Source organism: Natrix helvetica (assembly GCF_964273705.1).
Source record: "Natrix helvetica genome assembly, chromosome: 6".
NCBI classification, from domain to species: Eukaryota; Metazoa; Chordata; class Lepidosauria; order Squamata; family Natricidae; genus Natrix; species Natrix helvetica.
In genome coordinates, this window is record NC_138553.1 from 41,948,791 (window position 1) to 41,965,301 (window position 16,511).

At 37.6% G+C, this 16,511-nt stretch overlaps 1 protein-coding gene across 3 annotated transcripts in view; it reads left to right on the top strand.

Annotated features, from left to right (window-relative positions):
• PPFIA2 (PTPRF interacting protein alpha 2) overlaps positions 1 to 16,511 on the top strand; it is a 232,043-nt gene that overhangs the window by 9,213 nt on the left and 206,319 nt on the right. For all 3 annotated transcript variants that reach the window (XM_081956679.1, XM_081956680.1, XM_081956681.1), the window contains exon 2: positions 4,846 to 5,096. In XM_081956679.1, coding sequence (XP_081812805.1) covers positions 4,848 to 5,096 — 249 coding nt within the window. In that variant the 5' untranslated portion in view covers positions 4,846 to 4,847. The remainder of the gene's footprint in view (positions 1 to 4,845; positions 5,097 to 16,511) is intronic.

Genomic DNA, 16,511 nt, shown 5'->3' on the forward strand with positions numbered 1-16,511 from the left:
ATATTACAGTCAGGTCTCTATATCTGAGTGATCTCTATTCATGAATCAGGTTTTTACAATAGTGGCTGTAAAATTTATCACGTACAAAAAACCTGCTACTTGCTGCATTCAGTGAGGGCAGGACGTGTGCATCTTCAGTGTTCCAGAGAGAGTCATTTGATAGGATGCTTTGTGACCTTTGTGTATCTGTATATCTGCATTAGGTTACTCCAGTTTGACTTTAAGACATATATGTAACATTTTAGGCACACAGGAAATATCTGGGAGATGTTAGTACAAGTTTTCATGATTTTCACATTTTTACAGAAAGTGTTGACCAATAACTTTTGTGATCATGGAGACCTTAATGCAGGGGGCTCAAACTCAAGGCCCATAGGCTGGATTCGGCCCGCAGGGTGCTTAAATCTGGCCTGTGGGGCTGCCCTGTAAACAACGAAGGCCGGCTTGCGGTGCCTCTGCCAGCAAAAACGGAGCTCAATTTTCAGCTGTGATGGCCTCCTGTAACCCTTTGCCAGCAAAAACAGCAGCCCCCCCTGAGCTCTGTTTTCGCTGGCACAACATTCAGGCCATCCAGGCGCCCCCGACATGAGTGATGTCGAACTGGCCACTCCCACCCTGGCTGCACCCCCCAGCTTCCCCCTCCCGGATCAAACACAACTGTGATGTGGCCGTCAGTGAAATTGAGTTTGACACCCATGCCTAAATGCATAGAAGAAAAGAAGTACATGTCAGATAAATAAATATTCTTTTCTTTGTCTATATTTCTACAAGTTGGTCTGCTCATTATAAAATCGATTAAAATGAAGGTACTCCAAATGGGTGCCTTTGTCTTGACACCTATCAAATTATATTTTATAAAATCTTTATTTACTATAGTCAGATAGGCACTGTTAAGATGTGGAATACCTTATAAAAATCAATTTCTCACTGATCATATAGTAAAATTAATTATTATAATATATTGCAATTTTTTAAAAAAGTTCCAAGGTGCCAATGGGTTTTAAAAATGTCTTTGATCTTCTTGACTCTTATGAAAAATACTATATTTCTGATTTAGTTCATTTTTAAATATGTCTTTAAAATGATGAATAAAATGCACTGGGAAAATGCTTTGGAAGGAGTGTGTGTATATATGTGTATGTGTGAGTGACTGTGTAGGAACAATAAATGAATAAAATTAACCATCAGCTTTTCCAATTGTAAAGGTAAAAGTAGCTATAAAAAAATCCATTAAGACAAATAACTTTACTAAGCCAACTCAAGTTTATAAAATGATATATCAAATTACACACACACACACACACACACACACACACACACACACATCATTTGCAGATAGACTTTGACTTACTACCACAATTGAGCCCAAAATTTTTGTTGTTAAGTGGGAGAGTTAAGGGAATTTTGCACCATTTTATGATCTTTCTTGCCACGGTTGTTAAAAGAATCACTACATTTGTTAAGTTAGTAAGATGGTTATTAAGTGAATATGGCTTTCCCGTTGACTTTGCTTGTCAAAAGTTCGCAAAAGGTGATCACATGACTCTGGAACACTGCAATTGTAAAATTCAGACACTTGGCAATTAACTTATATTTTATAAGTTAATTGCCAAGTGTCTGAATTTTGATCACATTTGATCATAATGCTGCAATGGTCATGTGAAAAACAGTCATAAGTTACTTTTTTCAGTGCTGTTGTAACCTCAAACGGTCCCTAAATGAACTGTTGTAAGTCGAGACAACCTGTACCTGTTTTTGAGTTTTCAAAAACTTTGTATTGGACCAAATGATTACACTAGTGATCATGATCATGATATGGGAAGCAAGAGAGAGAGACAGAGACAGAGACACAGAGAGAGACAGACACACACACAGAGAGAGAGAGAGAGAGAGAGAGAGAGATCTTAACTGCATCTATGTTGCTTCATAAGCTTTATTTGGTGCAGAGCTTGTTGATATGAAAAACTAAGGAAATGGTTGTTAGTTCTCTATTTTTGAAAGTACCAGCTGTAAAGATAAATCTGTTTCTGTCCTCAGGCAAAACAAGCATACCAAGGTTAAAGCTGGATAATCTAATATTACAGTAAAAATGAATTTACTAAGGAAAAAAATTCAGCACATTCTTCGAATTTTGAAGTTTGCGGATTTTTAAAAAAAATTCATGGTGGTCTCTATTTTTAAATAGTGGAATAAATTTTAAAAGCTACATCATCAGAAGAAAATAAACATCTGACAGTGAGTAAAACAGGAGGCAGGCATAATATAGTGAAAAATTAAATGTGATAAAAGAAAATAGTAATTAAGAGAAAAAAAACCTCTACAACCAAATGCAGTAAGTCAATCTTCAAGTTTGTTGTTAAAACTACACCTAACAACTTATTGTGTCATCTTTTTTTAGAGCACAGAGATTTTTCAAAACCTGATAATAAACTGATATCCTGAACCTGTTCCTTAAAATTAATAAAATTTCTTTCCAATTTTATATAATTATCCTCTTTATTGTGCCCCAGGATTGGTACACTAAAGCTCTTCATTAGATGGTAAATTTCATGTTTTAAAATTTTAGTTCAGCATCACATTGAGAAACTTAACTATAATATTATTGATGTATATAGTAATTTGAAACCAAACCAAAACTATAATTGGATAAGGCCAAATCATATGAACTTCACATTTTTTAAATATGCCAGCAAATCTAATCTCCATCCTTTTTTATATTTTGAGGGACTATAATAATTTTCTGATGAGTTAATTTCATCTTTATTTATTTATTTATTTATTTTATTTCTTAGATTTTTAGACCGCCCCTCTCCCAAAAAGGGACTCGGGGCGGTGTACAGTCAATACAATAAAACCAATCATAATAATTAAGCTACATTTAAAATACATTTGGAGGGGGAGATAGGCTGTACTAAGAAATAAATACCTAAAAACATCACATTTAAAACCTAAGAAGTATCTTTTATGTTTCTTAACAGCTGGACACATTTATTCTACAAAATTTGCCCATCCAATTCCTCATACTAAAATTCAAATATATAACTTGCATTTACTTTCTTATTCTTTCTAATTGAATTGTGGGTTTCTGTTCAATTGGTGCTTCTTTTAAGGACCTTCATATCCCTTTTAAAAGCATTCATCCAAGGTATCTGGAAAGAGTTTTAGAGTCCCACTCACTTTGGGTACTATAAACATTTGTAAGAATCTGAAAAGTCAAGCAACGTATAATATGAGTCAAACCCTATTTCAGAACTTGTTCAAGCTATTCTTCGAATGAGTTTTCATATCAATTTTGCCAAGCTTCACAGCAGAGAGCTTGCCAAGCTTCACAGCTGGCAGTAAATCTCACTTCTCCTGACATTTAAACCCTAATTCAGATATAGGAAATCCTTGTCCACAACTTCATTAGATTAGACTTTGTATTCTAGGGAAAACTGTAGCCTTATACAGATCTATGGTTTGTTCTCTGAAATGCAAATGCAAGTGGGCAATTTTATGCATTTCTGTTTAAAATAAAGTTTAAATGCCTAGAGTTTAAATAAGGGGCATTACTCTATTTCTAAGTTATCTGAAGATTTAATGGCTTTTGGTAATTAGGCATGTCTATGTTATGGTTCTCTCCAGCTTGGCAACTGTTGGGCTTTCAACTTGTCAGATTCAGTTCTTAGCAAATTCTCTGTGCATAAAACGGAAGACCTATCAGAATTCTTCTGTGTTTTGTTTGGAAGAGCCAGCTGCCAGCTTGTCTAGGCAGATTAGGAATAGATTCTGACAGTAATTCTGTTTTGGGTGTTTACCTCCTCCAATTCTTTGCAACTCATAAAAGGATCATGAGCCACAGTTTTTGAGAATCTACCCAGCAAAGAATGTACAATATTTCAAACCAAAAATTATGGTTTGAAGAACTCCAGTTGTTCTTGACGTGGCTGTTTACAGAGAGGGACAGATATTTTGCTTCTTGTTGATTATATATTGGTTTAGCTTTTGTGAGTTCCACTCATATTTACATACATTTTAACTATTTTAATAATGATAGCTAAGATTAAATATAGTGATTGTTTATTTTCATTTAGTTAAACTGCATAACTAATATAGAATATCTATGATTTAACCATAAATACTTATTAAGAAGAATCTAACTAGGCGATTAATATCTTTTTGGCTATCCTATTGGTGTATTCTCATAGTGATCCTTTCATTCTATTACTTTACTTCTATTCTGTTTACCTTCCTTTCATTTTTTTTTCATTTTTATATTGGAAGCCGCCTAGAATAGACCCATGAGATAGGTGGCAAATAAATTTAACAAATAATTAAATAAAATAAATAAATTAGCTTTCTTGGGAAATCTCTCCTAGTTGAAGGGTTATCCTCTTTCCTAGGCAAACTGCCCTGAAGGGAAGCTTGATTTTCTTTAGCTGAAAGTTGACAATGGATTCTTTTGTATAGAGATCCTAAGCAGAGTTGTTCACGATAGCACAAAATATATATACGAAGTAATAAGTGGAAGAAGATCATTTAAATAAAAGCCATCCTTAAGTAAACAAACAAACTCTGCCGTGTTTTCAAAATACACTGTATTCTGTGCTAGTTGAACTGCCCTGATAGAGATATCATGGCATCATAATATATTTTTTAAATAGCTGCTGGGCAGCTTTTGGCCTAATAGTCAAAAACAAAACAATATGAGGCAACTGAATATGGGATCAATCTCTCTCCCTCTCCCTCTCTCTCCCTCCCTCCCTCTTTCTCCTTCACTTTCTCTTCCCCTCTCTGTCATAAATAAAAGCTTTTGGCTGCCTTTTACTGAAAGTTTTCTACTTTCCTCCCTCTCTTTATTTTAAGAAATGATGTGCGAAGTGATGCCTACGATAAACGAGGACACCCCAATGAGTCAAAGGGGGTCCCAGAGCAGCGGATCGGACTCCGATTCTCACTTTGAACAGCTAATGGTGAATATGCTGGATGAAAGAGATCGTCTTCTAGACACTCTTCGGGAGACCCAAGAAAGTTTATCTATGGCACAGCAACGACTTCAAGATGTAATTTACGACAGAGATTCTCTGCAACGACAACTGAATTCTGCACTGCCCCAGGTATGTATGTTCATTCTCTGTAATCTTAATTTATGAACATTATTTCCTCTTCCTTTAATCTTATGCGTGTGCATGCAGATACATACATACACATACAGATTCCTTAACAATTAGAAGTACAGTGCCATAAATATCTAATCCTTTTTGCAAAAGAGGAGGCTGCCTTATTGATTCAAAGAGAGATGCCCCATGCGTACTTAAGTATGTTGTGAAGCAGCTATGTTTTGCACGCTCCAATTGAATACTCTTATTCATTTTAGTAAGAAGATGGCCTGATGGATGAGATTAAGCTAAAACTTGTATTTTTCCTCACCTCCAGAATTATTAGATTCACTTTAAAACCAAACTACACCCCCTTGTTTTTTTTTCTTTGCTAAGACATTTCAGCATAACTCGGATTTCATTGAATTGTCCATAGTACATTCCAAAAAGATCCTTCTTTCCCATTTTTAGTTTTGTTAACCACTTAGTTACTCTTTCAAGTAGAATGATGGTGCATAAATCCATCCAATAAATTAGTATGCATTTACAAGGGACAAGAAGGTAAAGCAAAAAGTATAAAAGTTTGACCACAGAAGGGCACCTTATTAGCACAATTATGAGGGAAATACCAGAAGGAGTTAGAGCCATTATGTCATGCTTTACAAACTACAGTGTACGTGAGCAGTCTGATCTATATTTTGCAATCAACAAAATGATGGCTCAAGTGCCATACCACGTATAATCTGACTTGACTGATAGCTGAATCTGCATTTATTACTGAAAATGGAACAGCAGCAGTATGACCACATGAGAAAGCTTCAGGCAAGGCATGTTACACAACTTTCTTCTTCACCAACTTGCAGCCATCTCTCAAAAACAGCTGCCTGAGATAAATGTTTCATTTTAGTACTGCAATAGGACTGGCCCTATGTGTGATGACCTTGTTTGCATGTGCATTTTATCACAGTCGTGCCTTGGCAATACTAGTCCTTTTTTTGGTTCCAGGGTGTTGCCCTGCTATTATCCCGATACTATGTAAAAACACTTTTTAATTCATCATCAGATGTTCCAGTTTTACTCCAATATTTTATTACCTAAATCAACACTAATCCATGTCAGCTTCAAGGAGTATAAAGTCTGCCAGTTTCAAACATTTATACTTCAAGGAGGATAAAGTTTGCCAGTTTCAATCACACTCCACTTGCCCCCTCTGTGTCAGAGGACACCAAGTTGGCAAGGTATAATTAAAATGGCGGTATAATAATACTTGGAAGCAGAGATATTTCAATAAAATTCCTTTGAGCCCAAACAGTCATATTTGTAGAGATAATTTTTTACACTGCATTTGCACAGGAAGAATGACTTGAAAATGTGATGATGTATGTTACAGTATTGTAAAATGGCCACATCCTTCCTCATTGACTCTTTATAGCCTTTGTCATTCAATTTCAATTTATTTAAAAACAGAAGCAGATTTCTTGGCATGTGCAGATTAGAGTCTTTCTTGTGCTCTATTCAGCAGCCTTAAAAGTCACAACAAAATAATAAGATAAGTGTTCCTGTAAATATTAAGGTGATTGTGTGATGTTTGATAGCATCTTCAATTTTCCCCTAAGCGTGAATTTTTTAAAATTAATTTAATCCTGCTCTTTTAAAAGTAAAAACAGTCTTTCATTTATAGATAGTTGGTTTGACGGAAAAATAAATTAAGAATGTGAAGAAAGCTAGAGAAAATTGTCTTGTCAGTGAGATTCTGTTAGATACCTAATGAAGGAAATTGTACAGGAAGGAATATTTGGGGTAAAAGCTGGGAAACTGACAGATAGATACAGCATGGCTGTAAATTATGTTATCTTTAATGAGTTTGTGCAAGGTTTTCTGCCCCTCCTCCTCAAATATTCTATGTATTTATTTAAAAAAAAACCAGCAAAAAGGGAATATATTGTATATAGGAAATACCGTATATACTTGAGTATAAGCCGAATTTTTCAGCCCACTTTTTGGGCTGAAAAATCCACTTCGGCTTATACTCCAGTGAACAAAAAAAAAAAAAAAGAACTTACCGAGGACTTGCGCGTGGCCGAGGCTTCGGTGCTTCCGGGATCGCCATTCACAGAAGATGCAGCTCCCAGCGTGACACGTCATCCGGATGGGCTGCGAATGAAGAAAGTCCTACCGCGCAGGCGCAGTACAGCTTAAACGCGATAGAGGTAAGGAGCCTGCGCATGCTCTGTTTCATAGCATGAAAGACTAGCATGAACCCCGGACGCAAACGAGCAATATATATATTTATTGTGAGCTGCTGCATTTCCCAGCCTCGGCTTATACTCGAGTCAATAACTTTTTCCAGTTTTTTGGGGTAAAATTAGGGGTCTCGGCTTATACTCGAGTCGGCTTATACTCAAGTATATACGGTAATATCCTTTCATATTTATATAGCACTATTTTTTTTAAAAAAAATAATTGTTTTTAAACAAGGACAAACAAACATAAAAATTAAAAAAAAACCCCATCTTCCATTACAAATTGTAGAAAGTGTGTCAGTTGGTTACAGTATTTCCATGCATCTCTTCCATAGTCACCACCTGCTTTTCACATCAAATGGCATATTTTAAATTCACCTATATTCATGTATATCACAATTATTATATCTCAACCTTAATTTTACTATAATTGTTTTTATGTCCTTTTATATATAATATTCAAAATCTAGAATAGGATTATATGATAACATTCCATTAAATCATCCTAAAATCATCCAATCACAATACATCTACATAATATATTCTAGATAAAGCTTTTAAACCTCCTCTCATAATCTCCATATATTGTTTATATAAAATTTCATATTATCAAACTAATATATCTATATATATTGTTATCATTATTAATCATTATTTAACTATAGCTATTGTCGCTTCATTTTATACATACTACTAGTAAACTAAATTTAGCTTAATTTTTTATTATACATTTTCATTGCATCAACCTGTATCTTTCCAGTAATAGTACGGTCTTATATCTCTTGCCATTTGTAGCATTAATGTTCTAGTTGCTTTCTTAATAAATCTTTTATAAACCTCCCTTGGCAACATGCTGTTCCTTTCATGTCTCACAAAAGCTTGAAACCCAATATCTGCTCTTTCCATCAGCTTATCTTTGGTTATCACTAGTGCTTCTATCAAGATTTCTCTCCTTATCTCTGTCAATTTTTCTCTCTTTTCTTCTTCTGTGCTTTGAAGTCGGGGGTAGAGTTCCAATCCATCCATCTCCCCTTTCCATATTCCACTCTTGTCATTACCAACCACACTCACTTTGTTGTCAGTATCCACAGTTTTCTTATCTCTTTGCTCATTTTTTTCTTCCATCTTTTGAACTCTGTCCTCCACTTTCTTCATTTGGTAAACATCCTCAGTTTCTCCATCAGATTTTTCTGTTTTGTATTCCATATTCTCCAAACTCTTTTCAATTCTCTCTGTCACAACTAATAGATTTTGAATTTCAAACATAATCATTTGTAATGTTAGAGTTTCTTTTTCCTGCTGAGCCATTCTTCCAGTTTTGCAGGCACTGCCACTATAGGGTTCAAGGCTATTTTAATAAACTTCAAACAGGTTCATTTATTATCTTTCAAGTCAAAATGTTGTCTTCTCTCCAATAGCTAGTGATAGAACTTCCAAAAGGCACCTGTATAAACAACTTCAACTTGTGCACTTCCTACTATCACTGTCAGTAAACAAGCTGAAAGAAACTTGAATCTCAAGTGATCAAAGAGAAAGAAGAAAAAACAATGTATCTAACCTCTGTGGCAGTATAACTGCTTTTCCTCCTGTTGTTACAACCCTCTTTATAATTCTTCTTATTTTCTTCTTTATATTCCAAGTTTAAGAAAGAAAAAAACCTTAAATGGATATCAAAAACAATCCAATCAATCAAATCAAGCATTATAAAAAAAGGAGGAGAATTTTAATCTATAGGTATAAGAAAAAGTGGAAAAAGAAGAAGAAAGAATTAATCCATTCAGTTTAAAAAATAGGGAGCCCCTACAAAAAGTTCCATCCGTGAAAAAAGAAATTAAAAACTAGATAACACACTAAGTTCAATGCAGATCAATCTCCCGCCTACAGTCTTTTATCTTCAATCTTAACTTAAATTTTTTTTCTTGGGTAGTCTCTTCCTCTAATAATAAAATTTCCTCACCAATTCGACACACTTTCTCTTTCCGCTTTCTTCCTGTTCCGGAGCTGTCCAAACTTCAGCAGCTTCATTAGCTGCATTTCTGTCACCGGGAAAAAAGGCTATTCCTGGATCTTTCAGGGACTTTGTGATGTCCCTGAGATCAGCAGGAGGTGCCCTTCTCAATCACCGTCTCTGTGGGACAGTTTAGGTCCAAATGGAATGTCCAGCGGCAGGAATTCGAATGCGATCTTGGAACACCAAGATCGCATATTGTGCCATCGCGACATCAGCTCTCTTCTCCATATAGCACTATTCATATCTTATATATGTAATCTCAATAGACATTGGTGGGTTCCTACCAGTTTGGATCGGTTCAGCTGAACCGGTAGTGGTTTGGTGGCCTGGGTCGCTGGAACCGGTAGCGACAGAGGCCTGCCACATCCCTGAACTGGTTCTCCGGGCGGCGCCATAGGAGGCACCATCTTGTTTTTGGGTTCTGCGCATGCACAGAACAATTGTTATTGTACTGCGCATGCATACACAGCGTGCATCAAGCACCGCAAGCGTGGGGAGCGCCCACGAGCAAACAGGCAGTAGGGACTGCCAGAACCCACCCTATCAATAGGTACTCAGCTGCTCAGTAGGAAAGCTACCAACATCTGGATGATACTAGGCGGGTAGCCCTGCTTTAGTTCTCCTCATTGATCACTTGTCATGTATATCCTACCATAGTGGCATTTACCTTTTAGGATCAAAATTCTACATCAGAGTGGTGGTGTACTTACAATTGTGGATTTTAATTTAATTGAAATTAAAGCAGCCTAATTTGTACTGTCCACCCTAATCACAAATTGGAATATGGATTACCTTTTTATATAACTTGTAATTATGAAAAGTGCATATTTTATGATAAATGGTATAGAAACATACATTTAAAGAGCTTTTGCAAATAATCTAATGTTGTTAATGGTTCAAGAGCAAGAGGATTGCCTATTTCTGATGTAAAAGATCATGGAAGGCAAGCCCTAGCCTTTGTTACCTGTATTTTTGACTCACAATGAGTGTTGTATTTTTGTCTTACTACTGTTGTTGTTTAAGTGCAGATGTCAACAGGACTTCTTGGACCTTTAGAGAGTTAGTGGTGGCTTTGGTAGTTGCTATGAGATAAATTATAGAGTTGTTTCCAAGTAATTGATTTAAACTGGCACCATGAATGCTAGGTGGTGCTTTGAGAGAATACTTTAGGTTCAATCTTCATTTGTTTGTGCCTTTGAATCAGCATTGATTACTGTAGTTTTCTTGATAAGATTTCAGAAATAGTTGGTCATTGCTTCCTTCATAAGGCTTAGAAAAAGTGACTGGCCCAAGGTTACCCAGTTGGCTTTGTGCCTAAGGCAGATCTAGAACTCATGGTCTCCCAATTACTAGCCTGATATCTTAAACACTACAGCAAACTAGCTGCCTACTTGGTTCAGTCATAGAATCAGTTAAGGGTGGGGCCAGAACTCTCTTAGGTCAGGCCCTATAAACACTAAAGTGATGCTATTACTGAAGACTACATAAGAGCAGGTAACCTTGCTGATGCAATCAGAATTTGCTGTATGGACTTCTGGTTCCGGCGGCTGACGGCGACGGGCAACTTGTTGCTCGCTCCGGCTCCCCGGTGGGCTTTCCCACTCCTTGGGGGGCACAGGACGCCCGTAGAGGTGTCCTGCCGAAGGGGCGGCACCGCGGGGGATCCCTGGATCGGCAGCGGCCGGCGGGAGGTCCCCCGCCTCGCCCAAGGCACCGGGGAGCAGATCGGAGGACGCGTGGGCATTTTCGCTGAGAGGCTGTGCGGAGAATGAGCAAGCAGAAGGACGCAGCGGCGGTGCGGTGAGGCGCAGACCCCCCTCCATCCCCTTTACTGACTTGAAGAATTTGCCAGCAGTTTAAAACTTTTTCTCTCGGCTGACTTGAGAGGCGCAGCTGGAGGGAGGGGGATTTCCCCCCCCCCTTGGACAGGCGGCTTGGAACAATTTTGCTCTCAGCCCCAGGGGAAGGAGGAGGGGGGAGAGCCAACCAATGATGCCACACCCTTTCTTAAAGTGATTTTCTTTGAACTTAACCCCATAACATATTGATGACCTGAGAACTTTGGGATCTTTGAACTTTGAAAACTTTGTTATGCCTCTAAACCCGAAGCTGACAGGGCAAGATGGCACACTTCCGTTGTCTTCATGAACTGTGAAACCTGACTCCACCTTTAAAAATTCAGGCTTCCGGTCTTTGTCTCCGTGCTACTCAGATAAATCTCTTGTGGATTGTTACTCTTTGAACTCCCTGGAGTGAAAAACTTTGCTCTACTGCCAGGGTGATCAGAGAAACTCTCTTCTGCCTGGACCCTCTGTCTCCTGGACTCTTCTGGCTGCTCTGCCACTCTGACTGTCCATTCTCTACACTGACTGAACTCTTTATTCTATAAACAATGCCTACTAAAAGACCACCTCCTGGAAAGCCTGGCTTTGCTACCTCTGCCCCGACATCAGCAACTTCCAGCCCTGCTACACAATCAATGATAACAGCTCTGATGCAACCTAAAAGTACAGAGTTGGACTTTCAACAAATGTTTCAGCAAATTTTACAGGGACAAGAGGAAATCAAGAAACAACTAAAGGAGATGAAAGAAGAAATTAAAGAGAATCAGGCCCAAATTAATACGAACTCACAGAGACTGGACCTTCTGGAGGGTGCGGCGGCTGAGATGAGGGAGGGGGTGGAGGGGGTGCAGAAGGAAAACAAAGAACTTGATACCCAACAGATGAAAATAGAGTTTGAGAGAATGTCCTTTTACCTTCGATTCCAAAATGTGATGGAAGCAGATGATGAAAGCATAAGGGACATCATGAGAAGTATTTTGGCTGAATACATTCATAAAGAAAAACAACAGATGGGGTGGGAGATAGACCTGGTTTATAGAGTGAACTCAGCCTACGCTAGAACACACAACGTACCCAGGGAGGTACACATTAAATTTCTTAGAAAAAGCACAAGAGATGAAATTCTGAGTGCACAAAGGGGGCAAGCCTTGACATATCAAAATAGGGAAATAGCCATTCTGAAGCAGATCCCCAAGAAAGTGAGGGAAAAAAGAAAAAATTATTCGCAACTAGCGAATAAATTATACCAGAAGGGGGTGTGGTTCAGATGGCTGATGCCTGAAGGTATGTTAATATTCTGGGAGGAGACAAGAATTAGAATCAATACACCCATAGAGGCGCAGGCCTTTATGGAAAAAAACAAAATACACCTAGAAAAAACAGAAGATCCTATAACAGACATACAGGACACGGGAGGGGCCGGAGCTCTGTCGGCGGGGGGAGATGGGGCAATACCAAGAAAGCTCAGATCACAAAAATGAATAAGAAAATCTTTTTGACATAAACTGATCGAAAATACCAATGGAATTAATATGCTGACTATATACCACTATGTATTAATGATTTTTACTTAGATGTATACTATGAGTATGGAGGGAGGGGGCGCTTACCATACTTTGCAACTGCCAAAATTTGTATACCTTTTCCACTACCTTTTCCCTTGTAAATTTTAAAAAAACCAATAAAACTTGTTTATATAAAAAAAAGAATTTGCTGTATGGAGTACTGTAACATGCTGTATATTGGGCTATCCTGGAAAAGCATTATGAAGCAACAGCTAGTACAAAGTGTGATAGTCCAGGCAATAATGACAGTTTCTTGTTATATTCAGGTGAACCCATTGCTTTGGGTACTGCATTGGTTGCCAGTTGGCTTCTAGATTGCAATTAAAGGCACTGATGGTTTTCTTTGAAGCCTTACATGTCTCCATATCTTCTCAAGGCTAATTCTATCCAGGTCCAATCCCTTTGAGAATGCCATGTGACAGGACCTAGAAGTGGCTATTTTCAACTGCTGTTCCTATGCTTTTGGAACTCTTTAACTCTTTTCGCTCTTGGGTTTTAGAAGACCAGTTTTAATACCTTGCTTTCCCGTCTAGTCCAAGAGAAAAACATATTAAGAAATTGGGTTGCATTGATAGAAACTTTACATGGTCTGTTTTTCTTGGTCTCATTCAATGTTGTTTGAATTTTTAATTACTCTTTAGGGTGGGTGAATTGATGTTTCTGAGGACTTTTAACAATGTTTTTTTATTGTTAGCTATTCAGAGTTTTCAGGAATGGATGATACTGACATATTGCAAAAAATAAATATATGAAACAAATAACTGCAGAAACCAAAAATGTTTCTTACAACTATTGATTGAATTCTTCTCTGGAAGTACAGTGAAGAATGTGATGTTGTGGCAAGCATATAAGAATTAGTAAGAAGAAAGTAGAGGCAAACTGGATGAAAAACAACACTGTTACCACGAAGGAGCGACCTGAGAAAGCAATGGGCAATAATAAGTAGGTTAGGAAAACAATTTGAGATCAAGTAGCAGCTGTATCTAGCTTTTCCGGGAAAGATATTTGTTCTTGAGATGTTTATTTATCCACATGCTTGTTAACCAGCAGCTGAAGCAAACCATAGAATCAGACTAAGAAGCCTACCAACAATTACTCAAATTACATTTATACACTAGAGTTCATATTATAGTGAATTAAGCAAACAATTAAATTAAACTTTAATTGAGGTGGAAATGCAGATTGTGATCCATATAGGCTCATTTCTAGTTCATTTTGAAAAACTTAAATAATATGTAAAATAGTAGTTATACTTTTTATAGAGTAACTGAGTATAAAAAGTCACTTAATTGTATAATAGGTTTTATTTGGAACCAGTTTTCAAAAACCATGTTAATAGTTCTTGCCTCATGTAAAAATGTAGTTCTGGTACATATCTATTCAGAATTCAATATAATGATTTTTTGAATGTGAATGCTATTGTATACCATATACAGATAGTCCTCACTTAGCAACCACTTGTTTAGTTTTCATTTGACATTAGCAGCATCCCTGTATCATGTGTTTGTGATTTGAATGTTGGCAACCAACTCGTATTTACAGTGTTCACAATGTCCCACATGTAATTGCCATTTGCAGCCTTCATTGCTGATTTCTGACAAGTAACGTCATGAATGCTGGCAGGAAGTCACAAATCACATTTATGTCTCATCATACTTAACTGTGCAGGATTTGCTCAACAACGACAATCAAAACTGTCCTTGTAAGTCAGTATGTTCATGTGATTCTTTTCCTTTATGACCACCTCACTAGCTCCTGATCCCAATTATAGTTGTTAATCGAGGACTGCCTATGTATTGTCTATACCAGGGGTGTCCAAACTTGGGAACTTTAAGACTTGTGGACTTCAACTCCCAGAATTCCCTAGCCAGCAGAGCTGGCTGGTGAATTCTGGGAGTAGAAGTCCACAAGTCTTAAAGTTCCCAAGTTTGGACACCCCTGGTATAGACATATACCAACAATATTTTTTTAACTGCTTTATTAATCTGGACTGAGTTTTGAACAATTCTTGGAATAACACAAAATCATAAAAACAGGCTGTATAAAATATTTAATGAAAAGAAATAAACTCAACATACGGTAAAATTTTAAAATGGAATTTTTAAATTGCCTTAGGGTCACTTTTTAATCTGAGAAGCAATTCACCCATCTAACTCTAGAAATAGAAAACTGTTAGAATTACAGTTGCTGTGCAGTGGTGGGAAAAAAAGCATTATTGCTTATTTTCAGAGATAAAATTATTTATTCAAACTTGTTGGAAAACATGAGTGTAGGATGTTTAATCAGTCTAACTGATGCATTAGCAGATCTATATACCTTTTGTGTGAATTTCCTTTCTGACCTTGCGATTTCTCATCTGGTGCATCTACCCAGTAGACCAGTAAGAAATGAAAAGAACACACTTTAAGAATTTTGGCTGTCAAATGGGCTAGAAAGGAAAAGAAGTGTTTTCAAGTTCACTTGTTTTTGCTTTTTGCTTTTTGTTTTTAGTTTTTAGTTGTTTTTTTTAAAGGAGCTATCTGCCATTTCACTGTTTAATTGTTAAACTTTTAAAAAAGAAGGTCAGAATTTCATTATTCTATTGGTGAATTATTAAAAACGGTAGCCATGGAGAGCAGTGTCTACTAACCAGAGAGATGAGCATTTGTGTTGAAGTGTATAGCAACCAATTAGAATGGAGATGTTTGCTTGTAATGAAATGAAGCAAAGCAGTTTAACTGGGCAACACTGTTTGTGCTTGTATAATAATAACCTTTATATTCCTGCTTGTGAGAAATTACATTGGGGCAAGCTGATTGTGTGGATCAGTGCTAAGATTGCTAAGTACACACAGCACAGTGTGTCATATGATTGAGATATTCAGTACAGGTAGTGTTATTCTATGTTTGTGCTTTTGTACTCTGTTTTGAGTTTCTAGAAGCATTTTATTTGCCATTGTCACATTCACTTTACTATTAAACCAGTTCTGCTCCAGTGCAATTTGTTTCCTGTGTTCTAACTAATAGCATAATGTGACACATCACAAATCCATTAAGTAGTTCCAAGATGGGTAAAGGCATACATAGGGCAAAAGCAGCTGCAAGTTGTTGGGTTTTTTGTAATAACTTGTTCAGCTGTTACAAACTTAGCTGAAAGTCTGTACTTTGATATTAAGCTGGAAGAAATATTAGCTGGAAGAAGTACTGTTTCTCCTAGGCGCTGCTTGGAGAGTCCAAGCATGGGTTAACTTCAGCTTGCTGCCCAAGGACTGAGATCAAAGATTGTGTAGCCATGCCCCCTGCTCCTTTTAGAGGCCAGTTTTATTGTGTCCAGGCAGATGACGTCAGGGATTTCCCCCTGACAGCCGGCATCTGCACTAGCAACAGCCAGGTCGCGTCTGATTGGCTAAGACGCGACCTGGCTGAGAGCGGGGAAACTCTGGCTTGGGGATTGGCTGGTTCGTCTGACAGCTTCGTATAAATAGCTGTCAGACGAACCCTGCAGTTGATTCTCTCCTGTATTCTGTTGAGACTGTTGTGTGTTAATAAAGACTATTTGATTCTCCTCACGACTCCGCTCGCCTTTCGTGCGTATTCTACACTGGCGACGAAGGTGGGATCCAGCCGCTAACCCACCGAGCGTTCCATCTTGGCACGATAGTACCGGCGACCCGTTTCCTGCCAGCCTAGCTCGAGCTCTGAGGAGACCATGTCGGCAATGCCAACATTCGTTCCATTTGGCTGCGACGGCGAGACTTGGGAAGCGTTCATGGAGCGCTTCGAGTGCTACCT